General features: G+C 41.1%; 2 protein-coding genes across 2 annotated transcripts; both read right to left on the reverse strand.

The window, feature by feature from the left end:
- Window positions 1-1,251: 1,251 nt before the first annotated feature.
- On the reverse strand, window positions 1,252-13,690 carry ilf3a (interleukin enhancer binding factor 3a). Its single transcript, XM_071537332.1, has 20 exons — window positions 13,635-13,690; window positions 12,972-13,116; window positions 12,159-12,270; window positions 11,573-11,763; window positions 10,975-11,149; window positions 10,634-10,793; window positions 9,247-9,338; window positions 8,444-8,539; window positions 8,033-8,144; window positions 7,857-7,954; window positions 7,656-7,764; window positions 7,275-7,421; window positions 6,142-6,332; window positions 5,763-5,882; window positions 5,430-5,561; window positions 4,567-4,728; window positions 3,942-4,068; window positions 3,741-3,779; window positions 2,604-2,972; window positions 1,252-1,895 (listed from the first exon to the last, which is right to left on the reverse strand). Exons 2-20 carry the CDS (start codon window positions 13,082-13,084, stop codon window positions 1,780-1,782), a joined length of 2,661 nt encoding a protein of 886 aa, XP_071393433.1. The 5' UTR covers window positions 13,085-13,116; window positions 13,635-13,690; the 3' UTR covers window positions 1,252-1,779.
- Window positions 13,691-16,330: 2,640 nt separating this feature from the next.
- ptger1a (prostaglandin E receptor 1a (subtype EP1)) lies at window positions 16,331-19,244 on the reverse strand. The gene is made up of 3 exons (XM_071537345.1): window positions 19,152-19,244; window positions 17,435-18,345; window positions 16,331-16,795 (listed from the first exon to the last, which is right to left on the reverse strand). Exons 2-3 carry the CDS (start codon window positions 18,305-18,307, stop codon window positions 16,526-16,528), a joined length of 1,143 nt encoding a protein of 380 aa, XP_071393446.1. The 5' UTR covers window positions 18,308-18,345; window positions 19,152-19,244; the 3' UTR covers window positions 16,331-16,525.
- Between the last annotated feature and the right edge of the window lie 6,728 nt (window positions 19,245-25,972).

Below are 25,972 nucleotides of genomic sequence, written 5' to 3' on the forward strand. Positions count from 1 at the left end.
CAAAAATGTTGAATGTCTATTTCAATAGGCTGTTTTACATAAGCACTATGGCATATAGTCAAGTTATGGCCAAATTGCCTAATCTCACAGAGTTCATACTTATGTTTTGCAGTTAGTGAACTTGGGCTCACCTAACTTATTTAGCCTATTTTTACACTTCTGTGTGACCTTGTAGCCTTCTCACCGTAACGCCAAGACAGAATTGTCCATTGGACAGGTAGATGTCCACTGCGAGTATATTAAAGACTGGATTTAACATACAGCACATTTTTTACTGCTCTAAATCACTTCAATTGCCAAATGAACACAAGTTATCAGATGTATTCTCTTTTGGCTAGATAAAGGGCAGCTGGCAAAGCTGCAGCATGATCCAAGCGGCAGCACCTGCTCAGTGAATATTCATGAGGTAAACTTCATTTCTCTCGCCTAGGTCGTGCATGCTGAAGATGCAAGCTTGTTTAATATAAAGTAATTAGCAATAACCTACTCAGGCCACCAAACTGAGGGTTTGGTGTATTCATTTATAATAGAGCAAACGTTATACATACCTCTATTTATAACTATATATACATATGTAGACTTATATATACTTACATCTATACATGCTGCTCATATTTCATATCTATTAATCATAGATCATATCTGTGTAACAATGTAAGTAAATCTATTCATGTAAGTACCTTCATCTCTTACAGTATACTCAAGTTCTGAAATTGTTGGCAGCATACATTAACATAACGACAATTGTTTCATTCTTTTGTTATGTTATTTATAATATCAGTATTAATTGTACCATTTTATTGCCTATTTTATACTACATTTGTGTGCTTATATTATATACTTTTGCCCTGGTGAACTCAATTACCTTTGCTGCTACAATGACCTAATTTCCAACTCAAAGTGCTCCGTAACACTGACGTGAGGAATATCAGTGGTATTTTTTATAGGAAGCTCAAGGTGATCCAGTGCTGCTGTAGGCACAGGCAATCCTCAAATGTAACAAAGTCCTGCCAAGTTTCAATCAAGACGTAATCCACGATCCATCAACAAACAGTGGCCCAACTCTGACCTCAATCACCTAATACAATATGAAAGCTCTAGATGCTACTAACCCACTGTCACTCAAAAAAATAAGCTCTAATATCTCTACTTTGTACTTGTGCATTAACATTTTCTGGCAAAAGAAAAGAAAGAATCAGGGGCACTTTGCTCCAAAATAAACGTAATTTATTTTTAACAAGAGAAGATTAGAGCATTTATGACCAACACAGAAATGAACACATCCTCAGTTCAAAATTACAGGCAACTTAAAATCATCACCATAACATACTGATAATACCAGTACTCTACATTATAAAACAAAAGAGCCCCCTTATTTAGAAAATGAAACCATGACAAAAAATGTTAAGAGGACAACATGATGACCCGGATATGTTTTTTTTACATTCACGTGAACCTAGGGATGGTGGGGATGGGAAGTTAAAGACAACTGGGAGACTATGATCCAAGATGGCCTTGCTTCTGTAACATACAAAATTCACATTGTTTAACCTAGTGTAAAATAACATCTAACTGACAAGGGTGTTACGAGAGTAACAAGACCTGTAAGAAAAACAGAGCAAAATTCCTGCTTGGGAATCAATACACGTGAAAATTGTTTCATCTCCTTTCAAAAGCAGCGTCCCATGGATCATTGCCAAGGGTGAGTCTAGCAATCAGTGTTGAGAAGGGTGAGAAGATGGCATGATCAGGTGAGAAAGGCTGTATATTATGAGCCGTTTACTGATAATTCATGTTCCCGTATCCAGGGTAGGAGGTCTGGTCTTGTCCTCCATAGCCCTGGTACATGCTGCTGAAGCCCTGCTGGTTCTCCCAGGATGACTGGTTTCCCCAACCTGTGGACAGATCGCACCAGGATGCACTGTCAGCTTTTTCAGGGAGTGACAGGCCATAAAGAAACTCGCCACATATGCTTACTTAACTTTTAGCCATTAAGAAGTTGCTGATTGGAAAACTTCTGTATAAAATTGAGGTCATACTCCCTGTGTGCAGAAGTACAGAAGCCCATTGAGGACATTCATCCATTTTATTTACGCCATTTCCCCATGATAACAATTTAATTAATTAACTCAATTGTTTTCCCGAGATAACATGATTTTCTCATTATCTCGAGATAAAGTCATAGTGTAATTACCTTGAGGAAACAACACTTTTTTTTCCCGAGATAATGATATATTGTTCCTTGAGATTTCAACACTAATAGGTAGTCCTACTTCAACATTTGGGTTTTGGAATAATTTGCTTTCCTTTAGGATGGATTCCAACTAAGCATCTTGAGAAAAAAAAATTTGTTATCCCAAGATAATGATAAGAAAATTATCTTGAAATCTTGGGAAAGAAATTCAATATTTTTCTCATTATCCTGGGAAAACAAAAGGTGTTATCTCGAGATGATGACATAAATAACTCAATATCTCAAAAAAACAAAGAAAATTAACTCCCTTATCACAGGAAAACAGTGTAAATAAACATGTCCTCAACAGGCTTCTGTACATAAGTGTGCATGGGGAGTGATGGGTCGCCTTTTCTCTATCCTCACTCACCGTAGTTATTATACATTTGGCCCCCTGTGACGGAGCTGGGGTACGCTGTGCTGTACATGGAGTAGTCTCCTTGGCTCTGGGTGCCACCCTGGCCTGCCGCCTGACTCCCTTGGGTCAGCAGCTTCTTCTTCTCATCTCCATAGCCGTAGCTGTAGGGGCTCTCCTGATCCATGGGAGGAGGCATCGACTGGTAGTTTTCTGGCGTCGAGGTGTTGGAGGCGGAGGTGGCTGTGGCGGACATGGGCGGGGCGGAGTAGGTGCATCCTTCGGGGTAGAAGGTGCCGTAGCCGGTGGTGCCAGATGCCCCAGAGGAGCCTGCCCCTTTGGATGTGTTGGTGGCTGCTGCTGAATTATTACCATAGAGCTTATCTGAAAGGGGTTCAAAAAAGCGGCACATATCACTGGAGTGTGAAAAGACTGGTTTTGAACATTACTCTCCAGTAATCTAAAAAAATAAATAAATAAACACATGATAATGATCATTACATTTTCTGCAGTAAACACACTGAAATGAACAAAATGTCCATCCGAGTTCAAAGTTAAAGTCACTTTCTGCCCTTTCTGTAACCTATGCCACTTAAATGTTGGCTAAATTGTTTTATGTTGTACGGGAGAGATCAGTTTATCAAAACAAAAACCTGGGAGGCATGAGAGCGCCATTTGATTGAGACATGGCAGATGTGCACAGCATTAAAATCACTGATGACCATGGCAATTATTACTTATTATGAGAGATGTCTTCAGGTGAATCAAGTACCTTGCAAGGAGGGCTGATGACAAAGCCCAGAGGGATTTTCTGAAGGTACAGGTCTATTTTCCATTAAGAAATGTTTCCATTGCTATAAAATAACTATTTCAAGCTTAGAGAACAAAAGTGTATCTTCATGATAAAACGTGGTCTATGTGGCTTAAAGCCATAGCCATGTATTAAAATTATGTTTCACAAAAAGGTGCTTGGAGAAGAACATCAAGGCCATTAACTTCACAGCTCTCTCTCTAGCTCTGAAACTAAAAGCTGATTTGTGGTGCATGGACACTTATTTGCAAATCATGCTGTATTTAGCTAGCAATTCAATGGAGGCACAAATTAAAGCACAGAGCTAATAGAGACAATAGAGACAAGTAGTAGACACTTACGATAACCTGTGCCAGCACTGCTCCCATAATTGTAGTTGGCTGTTAAAACAAAGGAAACAAATTACTATTCAGTTAAATTCCTCACAGGTGAACCTGAATTTCCCCAAGGGGATCAATAAAGTGCTATGAACAGTGTTTAAAGGATCCAATTTTGCCTATTTAAGACTAGGCCTAAACCTAGTGAGAAGTAGTCTTCCTTACTCTTGTTGTAGCTGTTTCCTCCAGGCATCTGTTTGCCTCGCCCCCTGCCTCGCCCCCTGCCATGACCCCAGCTGTGGGACCCGGGGTCTGAAGGAATGCCTCGGATCGTGCCAAATCCTGGTATGTGCTGTTAATTAAGCAGGAGTTTGCAGGGGATTGACTGTCAAGACCAAATACTTTGTGATAAGAGTATATGCTTGTGTGGATATGTGCATGCAGTGGCTGATGTGTCAGAGGATTAATTGCAGAGTTAGGGAGCGTCTTTTAACATCAGACTATACAGTATAAATTCAATAAAAACTGACCTGGAAAACCTACAATCATCCCAATATTATACCAGGCTTTCTCTGTTTTATCTTTGTTTTTGTAATCCTTTGATGATGAGGCGTACAACAACAGGATGTGTACACTGAATTAATCATCGCCTCCTCCAAGCTCTCAGTGTTCGCCTCCATTTTTCCAAAGCAAACCTAGGAGCGCTTCCTCTTTTCCAATTGGCCAAACGGATGGTGACAAATCTGTCTGCCCACCAAAACTGATGTGAATCTGACAGAGATGGATGCGTCATCAGCCCTGCCCGGATAACAGACATGGCTGGTAAGACTTTTGGAACTAGATGAATTACCATGTCGGTGTAGGTGACCTTCTTCTTTGTGGGATCTCTGTAGCTGGTCGGCCCACCGGCGTCATCTGGGAACAGCTTCTCCAGGGCAGCGAGGGCAGCGTAGGCCTTTGCCTCCTTCTTGTTGGAGCCTCTCCCTTTGAACTTCTGCCCATCAACCTCCACCTGTGACATGGGGAGGAAAACACACCCAAGTTCTTCCCCTTTGAATATGCACCTCTGTTAACAGTAGAAAAGTCCACAACTCCATGACTTTCCCTAAATATTTGGCCCTTAAATGCCTTTATTTTTATAATTCTAAAAAAGGCAATTGGCAATTTTCTCTACACAAAATGTACTCCTAAGTAACAGGGCATTGGTACCTAAGTATGAATGTGTCTCCCTCTGCTCCTCCAGCACACTATTCTAAGATGGGAATGAGAGAGTGAGCATTATCAAAACACTATCAAAACAATTTTCACATGTAATTACCCACATTTCCTTTAGTAAACTTTAGTGGAAGGGGAAGATGGGAAACAGCACAGGAAAACACTATTGAACAACAAATGTATGACCTGGTAGACTGCCTTCACACAATGCTGTCAAGGAGACAGCAGGCCTAACTCAATTACACAAACATGAAAATCATCGGTAGACAACAGTTTTCTTCGTCTATGCAACATAGACACACACATCAGACATCAACGCTGTAATGCAGGGCAGAACCAATAACCCTGGACATCGTGTGGCACAGCGCAGGGTTCAAAAGCTCGGCCTTTGTAGTGTTAAAGCTCTCTATACATATATGGAAAGCAAAAGATGAGAAAACAAGCTTGCTGCATAACTTGCTGCACGACTTGTTTGTGTGTGTGGTACCACTGACTCACCTCCATGATGAAGCACTTTTCGTGGGAGCCGCCTGTCTCTGCAGAGAGCTCGTACTTCAGGCTGCGGCGCTTCTCATTCAGTTCCATCACTGGGTTCTTCCCGTGCTTCGTCAAGATCGGACCCTGGCTACTCTGTTCATAGCAAGGGGACAAAAAGTAGCTTCTAAGTCCACATGACACCACTGCTTTACTCAAGCAAACCAATTCACGGCTGAGTTTTTTAGTCTTTGAGTGAAACAAACGTTGGGAGAAGGGATTTATTGTATGGGGAATTTGAAAAAGGGGATATTGAGTTCTAAACACCAGTCAAGACGGAGGCACTCCGGCACATACATCTTCTGATGCAGTAGAGCCTGTGGTAACAGCGTTTCCCGATTCCTCGGTTCCCTCGCCCGCACCACTGGACTCTGACTTGGGTTCTGAACCAGTCGGCAGACCCAGTTCCTGCAGGACCTGTGAAAGACAAAAGAGTCAACATGTGAAGTGATAGAGGAGAGAGAGGAGGAGTGACACATCTCCAACAGTGGAGAGAGGCTGTGACAACAATCACAATGCCCTGTGTTTCAGGGAACCTTCACTGCAGCCAGGTGCCACATCATATTCCTGTTATTAACACAACCGCATGACACAAAACTGGATGCAGTGTAGGGGATGCTAGTTTTTATACTAAAGCAACTTAAAGGCAATTTTATGGAATCTGCAAGAGCCTTGCCTTGGTGGCTACATTCAACTTGGCAGCTCGTTTCGACGGCCCCGTGGCCTCGTAGGTCTTCCCATTCAACTCCACAGCCATGGTAAACACCGGCTCATGGACTGGGCCTGTCTGAGATGTGAGCCGGTAATCCAGACCAGGTTTGTACTGGTTCAGACGCATCACTGCATTCATACACAGATCATCGGAGACTATGGGGGAAATGAACAGGCAGAGAGAGGCAAAGAGAAAGAGAGATAATTATTACAAGTCAAAATGAACGCATGAGTTGAATCAATTTAGAGATTAACCCTACAATGAGTCAAAATGACCGTTTGGTAGCAAATATGGTAAAATATTTTATCAATTGATATTCCATGTATTCCTCAAAATTGTTGTGTTACCTTTACTCGTATTCATTTTATATATTCATTAGATATATTTTATATATCTTTAGTACATTTTCATAAAATTGTTTTATTAGTCTCCCAAGTTTCCACAAGCAGGGGCAAATGACCCTCATTCATTTAATGTGAAACACTGCAAAACACTAGATATAGGAGCTAGTGTGTGTAGTGTGTCACATGGACTCACTGACTCATGGATATTTGCATGTGTTCATAGGATGTGTGAGTATGTTTGTCCAAAGTTTCATGTGTTTTGGACTTCCATTGCTTTTGAATACACTGTTTCCAATGGGAAACATCTGCACTGCTGACACGAAGGCTGTGTGTGTGTGTACTCAACACTGTGTGAATGTTGTCATGGGCTTTTTTTTTTTTAAAGACTGCAACAGTTCTAGGGATCTTATTCTCTACAAAATAATATTCATATTTTATCATTAGACCATGGCTTTTCAGGACTTTATTCATGAAATATACAAGTATGTTGTAACCTTTTGCCCTAAACAATGAATTTTCTTCAACACTAAAAACATGTTGCTTCCAATCCACATACAGTAGCCAATTTGAAAAATATCTTGACAATTGTATTGAGACCCATGCAGAAATCACTGTTATAATTAAATTAAGTATTTACAAAAAAATGTTCAGCTGTATTTGTATATACTGTACGGTGTACAGTGGCTCATTTGACAGCAAAAGTGAATATGAATGGCTTGACCAATATCAAAGCCTTTGATGTCCATTACTAACATGATTTCCTCTGAAAGCGCTGATGCTTCTGGAACTTAAGAAACTTTCTCTGCTTGCTGTTGAGTTGGGCGTCATCCCCCCCTTTATCCACCTCTGTGTAAGGTCTCTTAGCCGGCAGGCTGACGTGTTCATCAGACGCAACCTGGGCTGGATAAAACAACAGACACAAGCCTGGGAACAGATCTTTTCATCCTGCAAGTGTTTAATAATCCTTGAACTATACAGTGATTATAGTCCAAAATTTCTTGACATTATAATCTCAAGCAACAATAAATGAATGATATCCAAAAAAAACAATAAAGACACAGCATTAGTCTCTCAAATGAGGAGGCGATACCAGTGAAGGGAGACTGATCATTATTGTAGTAGCTAGACAGGTACCTGTGACATCTTTGGTGTTGGCGCCCATTAATCTCCGTGGTTTAATAGGCATTAAGTCCATCCCCAGCACCTTGTGCATCTGTCCAAATGCAGACAGCCTCAAGGCGTGCTAAGGGGAACATCAAAGTTAGGTACAATTTGTGGGGTTCAATAATACGGGCGTGCTTTAAGTGAGCGTGTATTAGCAGCACTGTGTCTTACCTGAGCACTCTGTGTGATGTCTTCACGCTGTTGTGGTGTAAGATGTGCAATGGCGTCTGTCTTGTCTCTCTCACATGGATCTTTAATTCCGGGGCCATCTTTGCAAAGAGCATGTTTAATTAGTCTAATGATGGTAATGCCCGTGTTAACAACTCAATGAAAAGTGGAGCGCTTACCTTCCAAGAGGATTCCAGAGGCAACGCACTCTAAAACTCTGCGGAAAGACTCGCCTGCTCCCATTGGCCTTTCAGATGTACCAATGGCCTTCTCAACTAGTAGTTCAAGAGGCTATGTGGGGACAACAGCAGAGAACCAGAGCATACACAGCATACTTAAAATAAAAGGGTGATGCTCCACTAAAAAGATGGTTAGTCAGGGTGCAGAAATTACATAGGAATTAGGAATTCCTAGGAATTTCCTCTGACAACCGCTTCATGCTCAACATCCACCAAGACCCACCATCTCATGTATTTTTATTATAGACCCGCTTGATTCATTCGAGTCAATGGCAGAATAGAGCGCCAGCAATAAGCCTAGTTTATACACAATGCCATTTTAATTGCAGTTATCAACACAGATTCCCTCACCCATCCTGAGACTGGTGACCAGGTAGGAACACGGTTACACAAGTCCCTCATGATCCGGATCACAATGACGGCAGAATTCAGGTCGTTGACTTTGGCCTGCGGACAAAAGGGTGAGCCAGCTCAGTCAGAAGAGTTGTGACCTCCAGTGACGACCCCCTGTGCCTTTTGGGGTCAACAACAGGATGGATCCCGACAACCAATTATAGTTAGCTCTGTACAAATGAGCCATCGCCGAATTCAACAACTGTAATGACTGATAATTTTTTTTTTTGAAGACATTTTTTGTACATATGCTGCCTGTTTTGGTCAATAGAAGAAAAACTCTCGTACAGATACAATATTCCTAATGTTGAAACAATATCTGATCTTAATAGCCGTGTGTAGCCAATTTCCCCAACAGTAGAGCAGTTGAAATTGAGACAGCTCTGTCTGAAAGAGATTATGTAATACAGGACATTTTAAGAAAGATGATATCAGTCATCAAGAATGCTGCATCCACTGATATGTCCTGATTCCTGGCTTCCTGTATCTGTATGTGTGTCCGTACCAATGATTGGTCTGAATCTGTTGACATAAGCCATTGGTGTGGATCAGCAGAACAATTTTCACATCAGTCAATAATTAAGATCCTTTGAAATTGTAAATATGGAACATCCGACATTTTAAAAAATGTACTAGGTCAGCAATAGTTGAGGAGGGCAGCGTTTTTTTGCACTTTCTCTGTAAATGGAGAAAATAATAAAGAGATCATTGAGAGAATTAAGAGCTCAACTTTATGTACAAGTAAGGACGGGAATGCAAACCTGGAACCATTTGGCGTGGCGGAGAGACGCCAAGGCAGTTAGGCATTTCTGCCTGTCCAGAACGTCCGGCGGATCGTTGACTGTTCGCGTTTCTATTGACGAGGTGGGGTAAGAAGACAAGGTACAGTTTGACCAAGGGGGTTGGTTCTGTCTTGCAGCTCAGGGAGTAGCAGCTTTCCCCAAAGCACCAGCAGCAGGGAAAGGGGCTCCCAGTTCCTATTGTGTAAATCTTTGGTCCCAACATGTCTGATAATCCTCTATCACAGACCCAAGCTAAGTTTTACACAGTGTGTGAAGGTGAGAGCATCAAGTGTAGAGACAGTCATAAATACATTGTAGTATTTATAACATTACATAGTGTCATGTAGTTATCTTATGTGTTCTGTGTCCTTGGCATACTACAGTGAACGTCCCCTTCCCTCAGCCCCTCGGCTTGGTTTTGCTGCTTAGCCTCCCTCCTGAGACAGTGTGTCCAGTTGGTCAAAGGTCCAGCGTCCCTAAAAAACTTGACAAACTAGAAGGCAATCAGTTGTAAATTAGAAGCATTTAGAGAATCTGGAAGTTTGCTTCACACTGCAGCAAAACTGATGGTTTCCCTGACCCAAGTCTGGCTAAGATCCTAGTTGAGGCTTAGAATCGGCCTTTTGAAGACTTGATAACACTGAAGTGGGGTAAAGCTAGAGTGTATTCTTCCTGACCCTCAAAAGAGCTCACTGTAACTTTGGACTCCCACATAAATACAGTTCATGCTGATTCAAACAGAGCCACCAACACTCCACCAACCAACACCAAGACGTTCACATATAAACAGACAAACATTAACTTGCATCTCTGGTTTCATTGCTTGTGTCTGGTTGAATTTTGATTCTCCCAGAAAAATCCAAAGAAATCTCCTCCTTGCCGATCAGTTTTGCTGCAGTTAGCGCCAAACGTACAACTTCAGCATAAAATACATGCACTGCGCGCTTTAACTTGTTATTCTTCAAAAGCCTTCACTTTAAACATGAATACAATTTAACAAGAATAAAGAAAGTTGTTTATGACTGAGGCACTGTCATCAACAACATGTACAAAATGTATCAACGACTACAGAGGAACTGCAGTGCTGGCAATCGCCAGTTTGTTACAAAGCGACGATGGGACTCTCGAGCGAGTGAAGAGCCAACGTTCATTGGTTGTTCACTGGCGTCGGACTGAGACACTGTACAGCTTCACTGATTTCTATATCCTGGGGATGGACAGCATTGGTGTAAGGTTTGAACTGTCAGACAGTTACAGATCAGTGGAGCAGTACAGGATCTGCTTACAGAGAAGAACACAGATCAGTTGAGTTATTGGGCTTCAGGACAGGGCCGGTGGTAGGTGGAGGCTAGACCAAGATGCGTACCTTCTTGGTCTTCTTCAGTAGCTTCACTCTCCTGCTCCGTCCTGATCAGAGGTGATGTCAGATGGATGATGAGAGTCAGGACCAACTCTTTGGTGGTCTTCACAACAATGGCTGCATCCTCTGGGCTCTGGATTATTTCATATTTGTCCTCTGTAACGACCTATTAAAAGAGGGACAGAGAGTTAGGATGGTAAAGATCTCAAAAACAAAACAACAATAACCTCTATGCATCCATTCCTTGATCAATTATTGAGGAGAATCTACAGTCTGTAAAATCTTTATTTCTATTGAGAATGTAATAAAACAGCTCAGACATAGACATCAGTGGTCATCAAATCTACCTCTAATTGCGCAGTTAGCATTTCAGCCACTTGTCCAAGCAGAGCGACGGTGGGCTTGTTGGAACAAAGCAGCACGAGCTCCAGGTCCATGTCCCCCTTCAGCAGGAGCCCTTTGGCCACCAGGCCGACCCTCATAACCCCACGCAGGACGCGCTCTTTCGCCTTCGAATCAGCACTTGACACAGCAGGGGGAGGAGGGAAAAAGAACAAAGAAGAATGATTTTTATATTAGGGAAAATAAAACTGTCAAGTTAAAAGACTTCATGTTTCAAAACTGACACACTCAAAAATTAAAGCATGTGTGAAACTCCCCATGATTCATGTGAGTCACAATTTCAGGTCTATTAAAAAGAAAATAAAACATCTTTGTGATGGCCAAAGAGCACAGACTCCCTCAAGAGAAAAAAATCTCTTGCAGGAGTTTCACCCTTTTAAACTCAAGTTGTGATGAAATTCCTCTAATAAAATTATGTAAAATAAAATTTCTGAATCAACAAATAACAAAACTTTTCCTGACCATACAGTCAAAGTGTTTGATCCTGATGTGCTTTCTAGCTACTGCTCCAACTGCAATGGAGCATTTGGACGCCTCGCTTACCTCCCCGCCTCTGGATCTTCTTTGACGTCTTTCTTGTCCAACTGGTCGGACACGGACTTGAGGGCGCACTCCACATGGGAGATGACTGTCTGCACCGCCTCCAACTCCTCTGAGGAGGGATACACCGCAGAGTGCTTGGCCATCACATGCCGGTCGTACGGCCGCAGGTGCACCTGGCGGGTTGCAGGTGTCTTAAGGGAGAAATCAGAAAGTCTTTAAGTAATGACAATGTTGTAGGAAAAGAGCACAATGTAGGTGACGGCAAGTCTGAAGTTAAAGCACCCAATTAGCTAATGATACTTTGTAATTAGGCATAAGCATTTCATCTTGCATTTCATTGCTACTTTCATATGTTCCAGTGGAAAAAAAAAGAATTGGGAAGTATAAAAGGATCGCACGAAGACAGCTGTCTCGTAAGAGGAACAGCAATCTTTTAAAAGAACAAAAGGAAATAAGATTGTGATGGAAAAAATTTGATGTTCAGCCTTTGAATACCGAGTTGCAGAAGTGAGTTGAAAAGACTCAAATCAAACAACCAACAGATTAGCGTGTCATTAGGGGAAGATTTAACAGGTGAAGCAAGAACCTCATGACTCCGCTTCTCCTCAATCTCTTCAATGGCAGTGATGTAGTCGTGGTACTGTCTCAGCTCCTCCTCATAGCACAAACAGTCGTACCAGTAACGCAGGTCTTCATATCTGGAGGGACAAGACAGCAAAATGAGACTCTTGCTTTCTAGACAAGCTCCAATTTTCAAGTTAAATGCATAGGAATGAGGGGTGCCACATTGAAGTGTGGCGTTTGCCGAGTTACGCCAGAAAAAACAATCCTCATTTACGCTTTGAAGGGTTAACAAGATCCTGTAATGCTTCTTCTACGCACTATGCCTTAGCAATTAATTCTACATTTAATTCAGTGAGCCAACAATGCTGTGAAAATGTAATTGTTTTGGTACTAAAAAGCAACACAAAACATTCATTGGTCAGTTCCATAGACAGTCCTATAGAAAAACAACTGTCAAATGTGTATATTAGTCTACTGTCCTTAATGTTCCTTTGCACTGAGAGGCCCTGTTGTCTTTGTAACATACTACTATGAAAATATGTCCATGCACCAATATCACTAACACAAATTACTGTGCATTGCTCATGCTTAAAAAAAATCCCAATGCTGAAAGAGAAGGCTAAGAAACAAAGATCATATTAAAAGATCTTCCAGATGGTATTCATCATTTCTGATGCTGCAATACTGCCACAATTCACTGAAGAGCCACCTGATGGGATGGGTAGTAGCAAGCTGCAAAGGAATTTTAAACTGTACAGTCAATGAATTGGGGGCGCTATAGGGCAGCCCGTGCTACTAGTTAAACCGGTTAACTGGTTTTCGGTGCCGTTTGTACCTATCGAAGTCATGCGGAAGGAGGCGGTGGCCCTGTTGTATCAGGCTGTCCCAGTACAGGAGCTCCTCGTAGGCCTTGCGCTCATCCCACATTGGCGCTGGTTGAGCGGCCATGGCTTTACAGTTTCAGGACGGAAGGTTCCCACCTGTTCTACCAGGAAAGGCGTCATTTAGTCAACGTACAACTGCTGGCTAATTGACAACACAAAAGCAATGAAATCAAATATAGTGACTGAGATTACACTGGCCAAATGCATTTCAACCATAGATGTAAATTAGTAACGTTAGCTACCCAGGAAACTTGCTCTGGCAGATTGAATGGGGCGACTCGCTGAACTGTCGTGGACCATTGTGTGAGTGTGTGTCAGGTGTTTTTTCAGCAAAATGCACACACGTTTTCTAATATAGTTAATTATTAACAATGTAGCACATTTTACCTTAAACGGGGAAATGAGGACAAATCGATATAGCTAGCGAGCTAGCTGGCTAATGTTTGTTTCTGGCATGGCACTAGCTCTCCAGTTGAAGCTGTTTTGACGGCCATTTTAGGCCATTTACTGTCCACAGTTAACGAATAACATAATAAACACGATTTCGCGTTTTAAGAGTTATCTATAGCTCTATCTGACTTGCTTAACGTCTTATTCGTGCTTTAACCGCTCACCTCTATCAACTAGAGACTCTCGTCCTTCTCGCAATAACGTTGTTACTGTTTGTTGCTGCAAGCTAGAAACCAAGGTGTCGCATAGAGATGACGTAGAAGGTGAACCTAACAACTTTATTTGTATGGCAATTTTTCCACAACAAATTTTAGAAAAGTGCTTCACGTTCACAACAACCAACACCACAAAAAACAATTACATGTAAACACGAATTGAGCTTGCTGTCTTCAGACTGGCCGGAGAATCCCGTTTGGATTAAGAATACTGCAATAAGACATGAATCCTACTAGAAAAAAATCAATAAAAAAAATCAGTGCAACTCTGTGAGCTTTATTGTCATGACGTGCATGTGTGCATATTGCCAAAAGCAGAAATTCAAACATAACACAAGTAAATACAATATTACATTAACCAGCTGGAACCCTAAACATGAACACAATGATCTGTATCTTCGTTCTATTTATTATTTGTGGGTCATAATTAATATAATAATATATTTTTTAATAATATTTACAATCTTAACCTACATACATCATTGTAATATCAACTAGTATCAAGTGATATTAAATATCATATAAAATAGGCCTACTCATACCACCAAGTTTCTAAAATATTAAATTGGGAAGTAGGCTATACAGCTATACAGATTGTTTTTGAAATATATATTCCAAAAACCACCTGGATCTTTAAAAGGTCTCTTAAAATAGATGATTTTTGTGATCTGATTGAATAAAGAGAAATCTAAAACACTAAGTCATCCATCACAGACTTTGTTATTAATTTTATTTTACTTTATTTTATTTTATTAGATTTCCTCCTCCAAATAAAACTGTATGACTGGAGTAGTTGCATTTCAGGTGAAATCAAACTGACCTGGAGAAATTAGTGTCAACTGCTTTTCGTATCAATTGTGCAGAATTTTTTTAAACCATAGGTAGTAGACTTTTTAGGCCAAGTATAGACCAAAATAACTTTTCATGAACAATTTCTGATGGCAATTACCAAAAAGTGCAGGGCCATCCACATCCAAATGTGGCCGGTTGTTGCCACCTGGTGGCAAATAGCGTAAATGATTTTTGGGTATGGAATAAGAAAAAGGGGGAAAACAATGTTCCAGCTGCAGACTGCACACCATGGGAGTGCGGTTGGAAATAAATGATGCCGAAGTGGAAATAGTTGTATTTTACTGAAGTAGCTACATCATCTAATGTTTACTCAAGTCAGAGCAAGACTAGTTATCTAGCCCAGTAAAGGAGTAGCTTCCTGAAAATACCCAGGTACTTACGTCAAGACAAAATAAAAAAGATTTATGTATTTTCAACAATGTTGCATCCAAAAATAAACAGATTACGCAATCTAAATCTGCCCAAACTTTGTGGATAATCCTTTCTGATTAATCATCAGCATCAGTTATGGGAGGTGAAGTCCAGAGTGACTGTTCTACAGTAAATTCCTGATCTCACTGGCGTCAGAGTAAATATTTAACTACATACTCATGTAGAACTTAAAGTACAGACTTGTATTAATACTTAGAAAAGTAGCATTACTCTGAGAAACTAGTCAAGTACAGTAACTAGAGTAGGTGCAACTAATTACTTTCCAATTGAGAATAATTGCATCTACCCAGATGGTAGATTAACCTGGGAAAAGACAGTATACTACTACTGCAATATACTGTATGCACTTTATGCATACAGTATATTGCATATATTAACTAACCTATATAATATATTTACACCCTCCTTGTCAACATAGGCCTTCTTGTGTCACTTAAAAAAACAGACATTTCATCAGAAATAAATGCAAAATTTAGGACTAAAGTTTATGTCACATTCCATTATTTTATTTACATTCATTTTAAAGTTCTTTACATATCCTCAGGAAATCGAGGAAACAATTCAAGTATTAATTTATACGACTTTACATTATTTCACATGAAGCAGACTTTTCACACTGTATAAACTCAGGGAAAAGCAAACCTTCCTTTATAAGCATCACACTGCTTACTGGATATAAATTCCACAGTAATGGAACATTGACATTCCTTAATGAGACACATTCAGCAGAATACTATGTGATATCTGGACTTAACATCATGAGCAGGCTCTAACTTCTGGGTTTACCCTGGATATGGCTCAATCTTCCATTCATCATTGTAAAAAAAAAAATTCCTCTGATGTAAAAGTGAGTCAAACTGAGCATTTCTAAACCACAGCTGGAGGTGAATTAATCATTTGCTGGACTAAAAAGTGAATTTCCAAAATGATCCAGATTTGCTTTTATCCCCTATAGAAACAACACCCGAATTTGAAAGTAAGCTCCCTTACCAATGAAAATGAGGTTGAGAAATACAACCAAATATTACTTTGTCCCTGCAAAGGTAACAACTCTGCCAGCCTTGTTTTTAGGCTCTCAGGACAGAATATGTAGCATCTCTGTCCTGTTTTTAATATGAGCATCACATGGAGAACTAGTCCAAATGAATACAGGAAATAAGGAATGTTCACTTATTGTAAGCAAACAGTACAAAGTATATAATACTAATAATTTGTGCAAAATAACAGCATGAGCTAGCTTTCACTTGAAAGGTCAGAAAATGAACTCGTTGGTGAGCTTCGATGGAGTGAGAGAGAGATCCACCTTCAGCTTAATTTGATTGATCTCAGGAAAGTTTTCTAAAGTAGGAGTGTACAGAGATTTTTAAAAATGCGTCACCCCAGATATCAAATACTGAATATCTCAGCTGGTCTGCTGCACCATCACAGCCAGCACCGCTTCAGTTTGTTCCTTCAACTTTCTCTTTCGAGTCTTGGCACCCCGAGTTCTTCATACGCTGAACGACCCGGGGGACGAGTGAGTCCACAGCACACGGTCTCAGTCTCTCTCTCTCAGTTCAGATGTGGTTGGCTGTGTTTTTCTCTGAGCTGTGGAAGGAGGTGGGCTCCCAGCGCCGCAGCACGCTGCCCTTCAGGTCCGCCTGGCATTTAGTGATGAGGTAGATCTTGCGTAGGACGGTGCGGCGCAGCAGGATGTAGACCCAGGGGTCGAGGATCTGGTTCCAGGAGGCCAGCCTCACGCCCATCACCATCAGGGTTTTATAGCTGGACAGGTCGTCCCCAATGGAGTCTCTGTGGGAGCGGATCACCGACATCAGGCCGAAGATCTGAAGACAGGAGACAGCACATTGGAAGAATAAAGTAGCCTAGTTATTCTATTAGGTCTTTGGTTGAGGTGCTATTAGTCACTGGTCTGCTGTTGCCAGACCCAAAACACTGCATCAGTATAGTTAAGCCAGTAAGCTAGTAAGTTTTTCAAAAACAATACTGTTATTAAGATGACAAACTAAACTTCCTCTCCATTTTTACAAAGTGTCCTCTGAACAAAAGTACTGATCAAAGGTCTCTTATTCTCTTAAAATAATCTTACTCATTCCAAAAAAACAAAAACAAGTGGGTTTCCTGGATAAACACTCTTTCTTTGACATGTTTTATGAAAATGACATATGACATATGTAGGCTATGTTAATATATATAATGTATGTATGTTGGGAGGTTTTACTATAAGCCCTTTAGGTTTGTTTTTGTTTTTTTACACCACCTGTGCATTATTGTAGCTATATATTTGTTCAGATTTTTTTTTCTTTTCCAAATTGCACCAATAAAATAAACAAAATAAACACAAACTGACTGAGCCTCACAACTCCTCGCAGCTCTCAGAGTTAGTTAGTTAGTTAGAGGGGATGTGACATTCGCCATCGACACTCCATTATGGTTCTACTGTGTTTCCCTATAACTTTACTCACCAGCAGAGGGCTCCAACAGATGCAGGAGGTCACCATGATGCCCACCAGCTGCACCACCATCTCTATGTCATGGGACTTGGCGGAGTGGTGGGAGCCCGGCTTCCTCCTGAGCCGGGCGAGCACCAGCGTCAGTCCGCTGATGGTGTTGCACACCAGCGCCACGGCCAGCGAGGTCAGCCCCAGGCCGGAGAACAGCACCACGAAGGCCACGTCCGCCTCCCGGGTGTCCTCCAGCACCTTGATGAAGCACCAGGTCCCCGGGTACTGATAGGTGTAGGAGCCCAGCTGGAAGCAAGGCAGCATGGCCACGCAGAGAGCCGCCAGCCAGATGATGGAGAGGCAGATCTTCGTGCGGGTGGTGGTGACCAGGGAGGAGTGCAGGAGCGGCTGAGTGACGCCCAGGCAGCGCTCCGCAGCCATGGCGCAGCCCAGGAACAGCGGGCACAGGCCGAAGAACACCATGCTGCCGCCCAGGAACTGGCACATGGCGTCGGCCGAGTCGTAGGCCTCGGCGGGAACCCCTCCGGAGAGGTAGAGCCGCAGGACCAGGGCCCCGGGGATCACGTGCCCGGTGAAATCCGTGACCACCAGCGAACTGGCAAACAGGAGGAAGGTGGCTTTGGAGCGGCGGCGCTGGAGCGAGTAGGCGTTGGCCAGGATGAAGAGGGCCACGATGTTGGAGACGATGCCCAGCGTCATGGACAGCATGGCCGCGATGGGGCCGCTGGAGGCGGGCTGGTCCAGGGTGAGGTTGCCCTGCTGCGACAGGCCCTTCATCGCCACCTCGGCCTCCACCTTCCCCAGACTGGTGTTTGAGAAAGGCGGGAGGAGTGAGGAGGCGGAGGAGTTGTAGTGGCTCATAGCTAACATCATTGAAGCTTGAAGGTTATGGGGTCCATACTTCAGGGAGGCTGCAAGAGGAAGAAGAGGCGAATTAATGGAAACACGTTTGCACGGAGCTGTAGGTCAACATAATAAATCACATTTTTGACAGGCCTACCTATGAAATTAAAAACAAAGCATTTTTATGGCACTCTAATCTCGATCTTCCTTTCCCTTAGCCTAATTTTTTTTAGATTAATAGGCTATTTACTTTCAGGGACTCATGGCAACAAAGAAGACATGTTTCCCATAAATTACCCATCAATTACTAAATATTTACCCAACTAGATTCAGAATGCTCTCCTAACGACCCACAGACCACAAATTATCCTCTAAAATCCCCTTTAAACCTGACATGACAGCTGTTCACCTCCGCACGGTGCCCAGGCTGACAAGTCAGAACAGTTTCCTTCTTTCTGACAACCGCAGAAATGTGAAGACGCATTCCTCTGCTGAAGCTTTTGTCCGAGAGTCTGTTCGTGTTACTGAAGCACGAAGGGCTATGATCACTCAGGTAGATTTACACACACACACACACACACGCAAAGTTTTGCATCAGCTTGAATCAGAATATTTGATGCAGTTTACCGCCTATTGTGCAACGAGTAATCTTATGAACAGATGCAATAGGCTAATTGTGATCAAATAAAACAATATAAATATGTATCCATTTATTAATTGTAGGCCTATAGCCCAGTTAACCGAGAGATTCAATCTTGTTCTTTTGATAATGGGGATTCTCTATCTTAATTTCCTTACATTCTGATTCTCCTTTTACTTTTATTATTAGCTTTAAAACTCAGATTTCTAAAAAAAAAAAAAAAAAAAGACTCACCACTGCATATAGAAATCCTTTTCAGTCAAGTTGAATATCCGAAATGTGTTAGCCTATTCCCTCTCAAAACAGACACCCAGAAATAATCCAAAGCGCGCGCGGGTCTATGAAACAATTTCAGCAAAGTCTTCAACAAATCGATGAAAAAATGTCTTTTGCTTATGCTCGACAGTCATGTTTCCATCTGAGGGTGAAGTGATAGTAAAACCCCGGGTGGAACAATGCGTCGGTACCGTCCGTTTAACATTCCCCATGGCTGGATCCGCCTGAGTGTTGTCTCATGGTGGTGGATGGAGGGTGTGAGGATCTTCTGTCACCAAACCGCAGGTCTTCAGCACAAACACAGACTCACGTTTTTATAGCGCGTCTTCCCCCTCAGCCTCTATGGGCGGCTCTCCTCAGTGAGTCAAGTTCACGTCTGACTCTTCTCGTGCAGTTTTTTTTTGGGTCACTTTTTACTTTGTTGACATTAGCCGTAATGCAAGTAATCCCACTTGAAAGTCCTTACTCATGTGTGTCATCTACATTTCTTCAAATAGGCCAATAGGTCTATTTTATCTTACATACATTGTATTTCTTACTTACTGGAGGACATTCAGAGAGATGAGCATCAAAATAGAAAAGCCATCTGAGTTAACAGCAGACTGATTAACAGCTAGGCTATCAGTTATGCATATAAAAAAAAGCTGTTTATTAGCCATCCACTGTGCAGCAAACACACACACACACACACACACACACACACAAACTCACACACACAAAGTTTTGCATCAGCTTGAATCAAAATGGGCTATTTTATGCAGTTTAATGCCTATTGTGCAGTGAGTAAGCCTATGAACAGATGCAAGTAGGCATAGGCTAAATGTGATCAAATAATCAAAACGAAATTAATATGTATCAATTTATTAACCATATAACCTAGTTAACCGAGAGATTCAATCTTGTTTTTTTGCACTGCAAATGTTAGAGCCATACTTTTCTCAGCACAAATTTGCACTTTTAAAACTTAAACTGTTTTATTTTGCATACCTATTTGTTGTGGCAATTTATCAAGAGGTTTATGTTTAATGCATTTTAGTTCTTGTGATCACTCTGGGGTAAAACCATAGAGATGAAACGGTTTAATCTCTATGGGTAAAACATTCTTCAACCTTGTTTCTGCTCAGTTTTCAGGAGCCTGGATCGATGTGAACTGATTCAATTTCATGCATTCACTTTTGCTATTCAGTGTGCAAAAGCTCTGCTCAAAATAACCTTTGAGGTATCAGTTGTCCAGCCGGATGCAGCACATGGTGAATACGCTGTTAATCAGTCTGCAGCTAACTCAGATGGCTTTTCTACTTTGATGCTCAGCTCTCTGAATGTCCTCCACACTGCAACTCAGGTGGGTCAGATACCTACTTAATAGTGAACATTGCTTAGAGTTAATTAAATTAGATTAGATCTGGTTAGATTATGGGAAAAATGTATTGTTTTCATTTATAGATTTTGACCCAAATAAGTGAAAATTTATGGTAAAGGAAAAATGATATTCACCCTCACTAAAGATCCAGATGTTCTTCAAGGCCGCTAAAGTTAATTCTGAGGGCCTTTTGCAGCCACATTAAGGAAAACATGTAATACAATCACATTTTCTCTAGTTTTGATTGACACTTGAAGAGGGAAAAAGCGTGAGGAGGAAGGATGTGTCAGGTTTGCATCTCTGCTTTTGGTTCTTTTGCTGCATACTGGAGACAGGTGGTCATGTTTGTTTTAATTCAGCATGGACCAGACAACCCTGGCTGGACACACACACACACACACACACACACACACAGATTTTTGGTCTGGCAACAGAGTAAGAGCAACACTTTAGACTGGCTGCCGTCTCACAGGAAAGAAAGGGGAGGTGGGCACAGACACATGAAAGACAGCTAGAAAGAAGGTTTTAGTGGTTGGAAACAGTGTAATGGGTCTTTGAACTGACGAGCTGACAGACAGCGATGTTTGGTAAGGTTGTTTGAAGATACATTGTAAAATTTCACTGGGTGAAACTGCCAAAATATTAAACATGTCTCTCATAAAGGGAAGCATTGTCCAGTCAGAAGGTGAGGGACACAAGCAGCATCCGTCAAAGGAGGTTCGAGAGATGGTGTGAAAAATAATAAGACGTATATCAATAAGAAAATCAATAAAAGTTTTAAACAGAGTCTTGAAACCCATCTTTTTATCCTGGCTTTCCATTGATTTTAGTGTCATCTCTTTAACTTCTTTCTGTGTAGTTTATGTGTTTGCTTTGGTGTTCTTTTATATTGTGTTCTTTTATCAAGTTGTTGTCGCTCTTTTACATTGGGATTATCCTATTATGCTTAAATTACTGTCTCTCTTTTTGTGAAGCACTTTGTAACCCTTGGTTTCGAAAGGTGCTATATACATAAAATCTTATCTACTTACTAATACAAATACTACAGTAACAAGACATTGTAACAGTTAAACATAGACGCAGTCTCAAACATATGCACACCAAAGCTGCTCAACTGTCCCAAGTTGATTTCAAAGCCCACAGAAGGAATTCAGCGTCAGCATCTTCAGCTCTTCATTAGCACATCTGAAAAGGCACCATTTTCAGTGTCTATTAATCTTGGATTAAGGATCCAATATTTTAAAAATTTCTGATTGTCTTCCCTTTTTATGGTACCCATTTAGTCTCTGAGAGCATCAAGCGTTTGGCCTCCATGTGTGTTTTTCCTCCAGCTCACTCTGAAAGGAGACCCTACTACCCCCATTTTCCTCATCAATTGCTCTTACAAATGGTGCCATTTGGCCTCTGCAGCCCTCTGGCTCTTCCAATACCAAGTCTGGGGTTAGAGGCTCCCTCTGCACCCTCTCCCCATCCGTTGACCACAAAGTGATCTTCAAAAAAACCCCACTGACTGTAAACCTGGTGATCTTTGAAGCGCTCTCTGGTGGAGAGGCTCTTAAAATGGTTTTAGCTGGGAATCGTGAGATCTCTATCTATTCATGAAGTTGGAAATGTAATATTAAAGAAAAGCAGAGGGATCTCTTGGTAACTGCTTAGCAAAGGCATTCTATGTTTTAATCTCCATTTCCAAATCTTGTGTAGCACCCATAATATGCACATGCACACATACCCAGTGGTGGAAAGTAACTAAGTACATTTACTCAAGTACTGTACTTAAGTACAATTTTGAGATACTTGTACTTTACTTGAGTATTTCCATTTGATGCTACTTTATACTTCCACTCCACTACATTTCAGAGGGAAATATTGTACTTTCTACTCCACTACATTTATTTGACAGCTTTAGTTACTTTTCAGATGGAGATTTGACACAATGGATAATATAACAAGCTTTTAAAATACAACACATTGTTAAAGATTAAACCAGTGGTTTCCAACCTTTTTGGCTTTTGATGTCTTACAAAAAGCAGTGTGTAGTCGGGGTCACATTTCAGATGTCGATGAGTTGTTAACAGCTCCACCAAACAGTGATTTTTCCCTCTAAACCTCACATGGTTTCATTTCAATAAATGTTCAAATGATCCAATATTTCAGCAAAAATCAAAGACTAGAGAAAAAGTCCAAAAACTGAAAACAGATTTGTGTATCAGAACTTTGTTTTTTCTTCTTTCCTCATCTTACGACCCCTCAGATTTATCTGGTGACCCTTTGGAGGGGCCCGACCCCTAGGTTGGGAACCACTGGACTAAACTATCTAACTGTATATAAAGTAGTTCAAACTAGCTCCACCTCCAGCAGCTACAACAGTAACATGCTGCTTACACACTGATGCTTCAGTATTAATAATCTAATGATGTCATATATAAGAAAAAAATCAGTCAGAGGGACCAAACCACTACTTTTACTTTAATACTTTAATTACATTTTGCTGCTAATACTTATGTACTTTTACTTAAGTAGGATTTTTCATGCAGGACTTTTACTTGTAATGGAGTATTTTTACATTGCTGTATTGGTACTTTTACTTAAGTAAAGGATCAGAGTACTTCCACCACTGCACATACCACATATTGTTTCCCCCTGGCCTCATACTCAATACTTCCCTACCATGACTGTCCAGAGATTCTTCTCATCCCTCATTTCACCAAAACTCTTAATGTACAGCACATGCCAGGATGTCAGGAAGACTGATCGGATCGTTTCTTACCCTTGGAATAAACTTTGCAGCTGACAAGATTTGCGGTTTGCCAGAAACAGTCTAATATTTGAAATATGAACATTTTTCGAAAACCAGGGCAAAGCAATTTAGTCCTACCACAGCGGACTAGTTTGCCAAACCTTTTCACATCCGCAATTACGATGTACTACTTTGAGTCAAACAATGTGACATCACGCAAATTTATTCAGTGTGACAAAGATAACCTCAGGTCAAGTGCTTGTGCATTCCTCACTGACATTTTAAGGAGATGCCGGCTATTATGAGTGGAAAGCCACATGCTATCTGTCTAGCCACTTGAGAATCAACAAGTCAACAAGAAATTGTGTGTTTGAGTATTCAGCCGAGTGCTGAGGAGGAGGTGGAGAGGGATGGAGACGCTGCTGACAAGCATGCCGACTAAAAATGAAACGAGTTCAGCTACTTTTCTCTGATGAAAACTCACCACTCCTTGTAGAGCCGACTGTTTGAAAAGTGCAAACTCTGCCTGGTTCGTGTGAAAAGTTGAAGCACACACCCCATTAAAAGTCATTTCTAAATATTTCAGTTATTGTTTTGACCTATATGTCTTAAACCCTGTGGAGAAGGGAGGGAGTGGAGTCAGATAGAAACAGTCCACGCCTAGAAAATAAACCCAACGATTGTATGGTATGAATCCACAAGCACTCACATATTTTACTCCGCCCTGGGGCAATGCAAACCCAGAGGATTACCGTGGTTGATTTTCCTGTTCTCCACTACTGAGATACAGGCAGTACTGAAATAATAATACTGACATTAATTAATGGTCTTTGAAAACCATAGTGAAGTGAAGTATGAAGATGGAGTGATGCACTGCAGATAAACTCCACTTCTATCAAATTTTTTGTCAGTCAAAACAAACATTCTGTGTAAATTACAAGATTATTCACCTTATAAGAAAGGCTGTTCAATATGAAGGGCCTTTTCAGTGAGGAGAATTGTCATTTATGCACTGCAAGGTCATAGTTCTAGTTTTTTACAATAAACTTACGGAAAGTGTGATGCATATAATGCCATCTTAAAAACTAAGTGCACTTAATTTTGTGACAGAATGCAGGAAAGCAGATGTGCAGGAAGATATCCTCAACGTTAAGAGGCAACTGTGTTGACACAGCTGAATATTTACTGTGGCAGTTGAGCAGAACAGGAGAACAGCTGTTCGACAGCAGTTTCAGATGCACTGGCAGCGGATCGGCCTATTCAGCTCCACTTTCCACAGTGACACAGAATAACCTCCGATGTGACATGATCTGAAAGAAACCAAAGGCTCCGAGCTGATGTTAGATAGAGGCAGAAAGTTAGAGGTCTGGATAAACCTTATTTATTTTGAGACTTCAGCTTATCCAAACCCAGACATTTTGTCTCGCAGTGCAGTAAATATAGTGCTAAGTTGTTGGAGGCTTTCTTCATAAGGGCTTCAATGAGGCGTAGAATGATAATCATGGACTTAAGATGAGGAGGACATGTTTGATTTACAGCTTGGGGTTAGTGTGTGTCGCTTCCCTGCTGCTCTCTGCTAACTATCCATCACCATACTGTACATATCCTACAGAACCCTTTGCAGCCTATCTATCATAGCTATGTAGCTTGTTATCCAATGCATTTAGCAAAAACTATAAAACTTTTTTCAAAATACTAATAAAAGACAATAAAAAAAATAGTTTCTTTCTTTCTTGTGTCCATGGTATTGCCCATTGCACCTACTGTAACCGATTTTTATCAAACATAAGCAATAGTTGAATACTAATTTGGCCACTACATATCTATTGACATCAAATAAAAAAAAAATTGTGAATAATTTTATACGACAAAACAGGAAGAATGCCTCTAATAGAGAAAGACTTACCTCTAATAACATAGAAGTTCTCCATTCATTACTGATATTTTAGGCTATTTAAATTGCTGTATGTACGGTAATAGTTACAGTCATGTAGTAACAGCAGAACGGTCAGAATGTGCACATGGCTCAATATTCAAAAATTTTGGCCAAATCTTTCACAGCAAATCAACCACATTTTTCTTCTCCCATCAATCCTCAGCGATCCGTCTGCATGTTGAATGCAGCACATGAGGCAAAGTGTAGTCTGGTAAAAGATTTAAGCTTTGACGTCTGGTCTGGACTCTGGACGATAACTTACCTTCTCTAGCATAAATCCTACCATCCTGTTGGATCTAGGTCCTTATCTTCCAGGTTTTCATTTTTTACTGTAAACCTCTTACCACTGTCCATGATGGATCGGGGAGCAGCGGACTGAAACTGTTGTCTGCACAGTGGTATCTGTGACTCTGTGTGTGTGTATGTGTGTGTGTGTGAGAGAGAGAGGGAGAGAGAGCATGTATTACTGGTCCATATTGCAGGATTATCCACAGTCCCTGAACCCCCCCAATCATCAGTAACTTCTCTGATTAGCTGTTTGGTTCGCCACACTCAGATAGTCTGGGTTTGAGGTTCTGGCTCACACAGCAGTTCTGGCTCACACCACGGGCCTGAAAGACAAGAAAAGACAACAGTTTTTGGTGAGGTGCCAGCTTGGACTGTCTCTGGATCTGTTGATATTCATCAGGAGTATAGAGCAGCATTTCTCCCTGTGCAAATTTGCTTATGTCTTAATGTTGCTGCTG

The sequence above is a fragment of the Centroberyx affinis genome, unplaced genomic scaffold (genome assembly GCF_046629955.1).
Source record: "Centroberyx affinis isolate AG114_WGS23_722 - 3 ecotype Tasmania unplaced genomic scaffold, CSIRO-AGI_Caff_v1 ptg003019l_1, whole genome shotgun sequence".
NCBI lineage: Eukaryota > Metazoa > Chordata > Actinopteri > Beryciformes > Berycidae > Centroberyx > Centroberyx affinis.

Coding starts and splice junctions, on each gene's coding strand:
- ptger1a (XM_071537345.1), bottom strand. CDS start 18,307: ATGATGTTAGCTATGAGCCACTACAACTCCTCCGCCTCCTCACTCCTC. Junction 16,796..17,434: donor TCTGTTGGAGCCCTCTGCTG/GTGAGTAAAGTT, acceptor TCCTGTCTTCAG/ATCTTCGGCCTGATGTCGGT.
- ilf3a (XM_071537332.1), bottom strand. CDS start 13,084: ATGGCCGCTCAACCAGCGCCAATGTGGGATGAGCGCAAGGCCTACGAG. Junction 8,540..9,246: donor GCCACGCCAAATGGTTCCAG/GTTTGCATTCCC, acceptor TTTTGTCCGCAG/GCCAAAGTCAACGACCTGAA. Junction 7,765..7,856: donor ACATCACACAGAGTGCTCAG/GTAAGACACAGT, acceptor TGTTCCCCTTAG/CACGCCTTGAGGCTGTCTGC.